Here is a 1,790-nt window from a genome sequence, read left to right as displayed (position 1 = left end):
ATTTCCATGTCTTCATCCATATCCAGAATAATGAAATCAACTGGAATAATAATTTTTTTTACCTTCACAAGCACATTTTCTAGAATTCCTGATGGGTACTTCACCGACCGATCAACTAACTGTAAAGAAATGGTAGTTGGTTGAATCTCCTTCAATCTAAGTTTCCTGCACACAGATAAAGGCATCAATGAAACACTTGCACTTAAATCACACAAAGCTTTAGAAAAATCAATATCACCAATAGTACAAGGGATAGAAAAACTCCCTGGATCTCTCAGTTTTGGTGGCAGCTTCTTTTGAATCACAGCATTGCATTCTTCAGTCAAGGCAATGGTTTTATAATCCTCCAGCTTCCTCTTGTTTGACATAATTTCTTTAAAAATTTTTGCATAAGTAGGAATCTGCGCTAAAGCATCTGCAAATGGAATGTTAATGCGCAATTGCTTAAAAACTTCAAGAAATTTTTCAAACTGTTTATCAACCTTGTTTTGTTTAAGCCTTTGAGGAAAAGGGATAGGAGGCACATAAGGCTTAACAGGTGGTGTTAGGGGTGGCATCTCGTTCTGCTCATTCTCATCACTAATCTCAATATTATTCTTTTTACCAACATCCCCTATAATATGTTCGCTACTTACCTCACCAAGTTGCTTACCACTTCTTAATGTCACTGCCTTAACCTCATCTCTTGGATTCACCTTAGTTTTGCTGGGTAATTTACCTTGATCTCTTGAATTTATGGCATTTGATATCTGCCCCAATTGAACCTCCAAATTTCTGTTGAAACTAACCATCTGGTTTACTTTTGCCTCTAGCTTTTCAAATCTATCCACAGTGGCATTCGTTAACTTTTCAATTGCCAACTCCCAAGACGGCTTGTTTTCTGGTTGTTGTTGCATCACTCCTTGAGGTCTTGGTTGAAAACCAGGAGGATTGCTAGGCCTAGAATTGCTACTGCCGCCCTGATCCTTCCAGGAAAAATTGGGGTGATTTCTCCAACCTGCATTATAGTTGTTAGAATATGGGTTATTTTGCTGGTTTTGCCTGTTAGAATTTGAAATATACTACGCTTGCTCAACCTGCATACAATCAGAACCCAAGTGAGAATTCTCATACCAATCACAATTACTGGCAGAATTGAAATTAGAATAAACAGCATTGACATTCCCCAACTTACCAAACATTTTTACAAGATTGTCCACCTTGGCGTTTAACATATTAATGCCATCAACTTCATACATACCTGAGGCTTTCTTAGGCATACCTCTTTCGGTAGACCATTGATAATTGTTGGAAGCCATTTCTTCAAGCAGCTCATAAGCATCTTCTGTAGACTTACCCATTAGTGCACCCCCTGCGGCAGCATCTATAGTGATTCTAACTGAATGAGATAGACCATTATAGAATGTCTGCACAATCAACCAATCAGGCAAACCATGGTGTGGACACCGTCTTTGTAATTCCTTAAACCTTTCCCATGCCTCATACAAGGATTCACCATCAAATTGAACAAAACTAGTAATATCATTCCTGAGTTTAGCAGTCTTACCTGGTGGAAAATACTTACTCAAGAATGCTTGTGATACGTCTACCCATGTGGTAAATGAATTTGGAGCTTTGGAGTTTAGCCACACCTTAGCTTTATCTCTCAACGAAAAAGGAAACAGCCTTAGTCTGATTGCATCCTCACTGACGCCATTCATTTTGATGGTGTCGCATATCTCTAAAAAGTTTGCTAAATGTGCATTAGGGTCTTCAGTTGGATTTCCACCAAATTGCCCTTGCTGAACCAT

At 38.7% G+C, this 1,790-nt stretch overlaps 1 protein-coding gene and 1 non-coding gene across 2 annotated transcripts; one reads left to right on the top strand and one right to left on the bottom strand.

Annotated features, from left to right (window-relative positions):
- Positions 1-803: 803 nt before the first annotated feature.
- LOC127788182 (uncharacterized) lies at positions 804-1,790 on the bottom strand. Its single transcript, XM_052316293.1, has 2 exons — positions 1,175-1,790; positions 804-1,076 (listed from the first exon to the last, which is right to left on the bottom strand). Exons 1-2 carry the CDS (start codon positions 1,788-1,790, stop codon positions 1,072-1,074), a joined length of 621 nt encoding a protein of 206 aa, XP_052172253.1. The 3' UTR covers positions 804-1,071.
- Positions 1,429-1,535, top strand: LOC127789465 (small nucleolar RNA R71). Its single transcript, XR_008020608.1, has one exon. It is a non-coding gene; the product is annotated as a small nucleolar RNA R71 (small nucleolar RNA).

The sequence above is a fragment of the Diospyros lotus genome, chromosome 13, assembly GCF_014633365.1.
Source record: "Diospyros lotus cultivar Yz01 chromosome 13, ASM1463336v1, whole genome shotgun sequence".
Lineage (NCBI taxonomy): Eukaryota > Viridiplantae > Streptophyta > Magnoliopsida > Ericales > Ebenaceae > Diospyros > Diospyros lotus.
The sequence above is the reverse complement of the archived record's forward strand: the minus strand, read 5'-3'. Positions and strand labels throughout refer to the sequence as shown.

Coding starts and splice junctions, on each gene's coding strand:
- LOC127788182 (XM_052316293.1), bottom strand. CDS start 1,790: ATGGTTCAGCAAGGGCAATTTGGTGGAAATCCAACTGAAGACCCTAAT.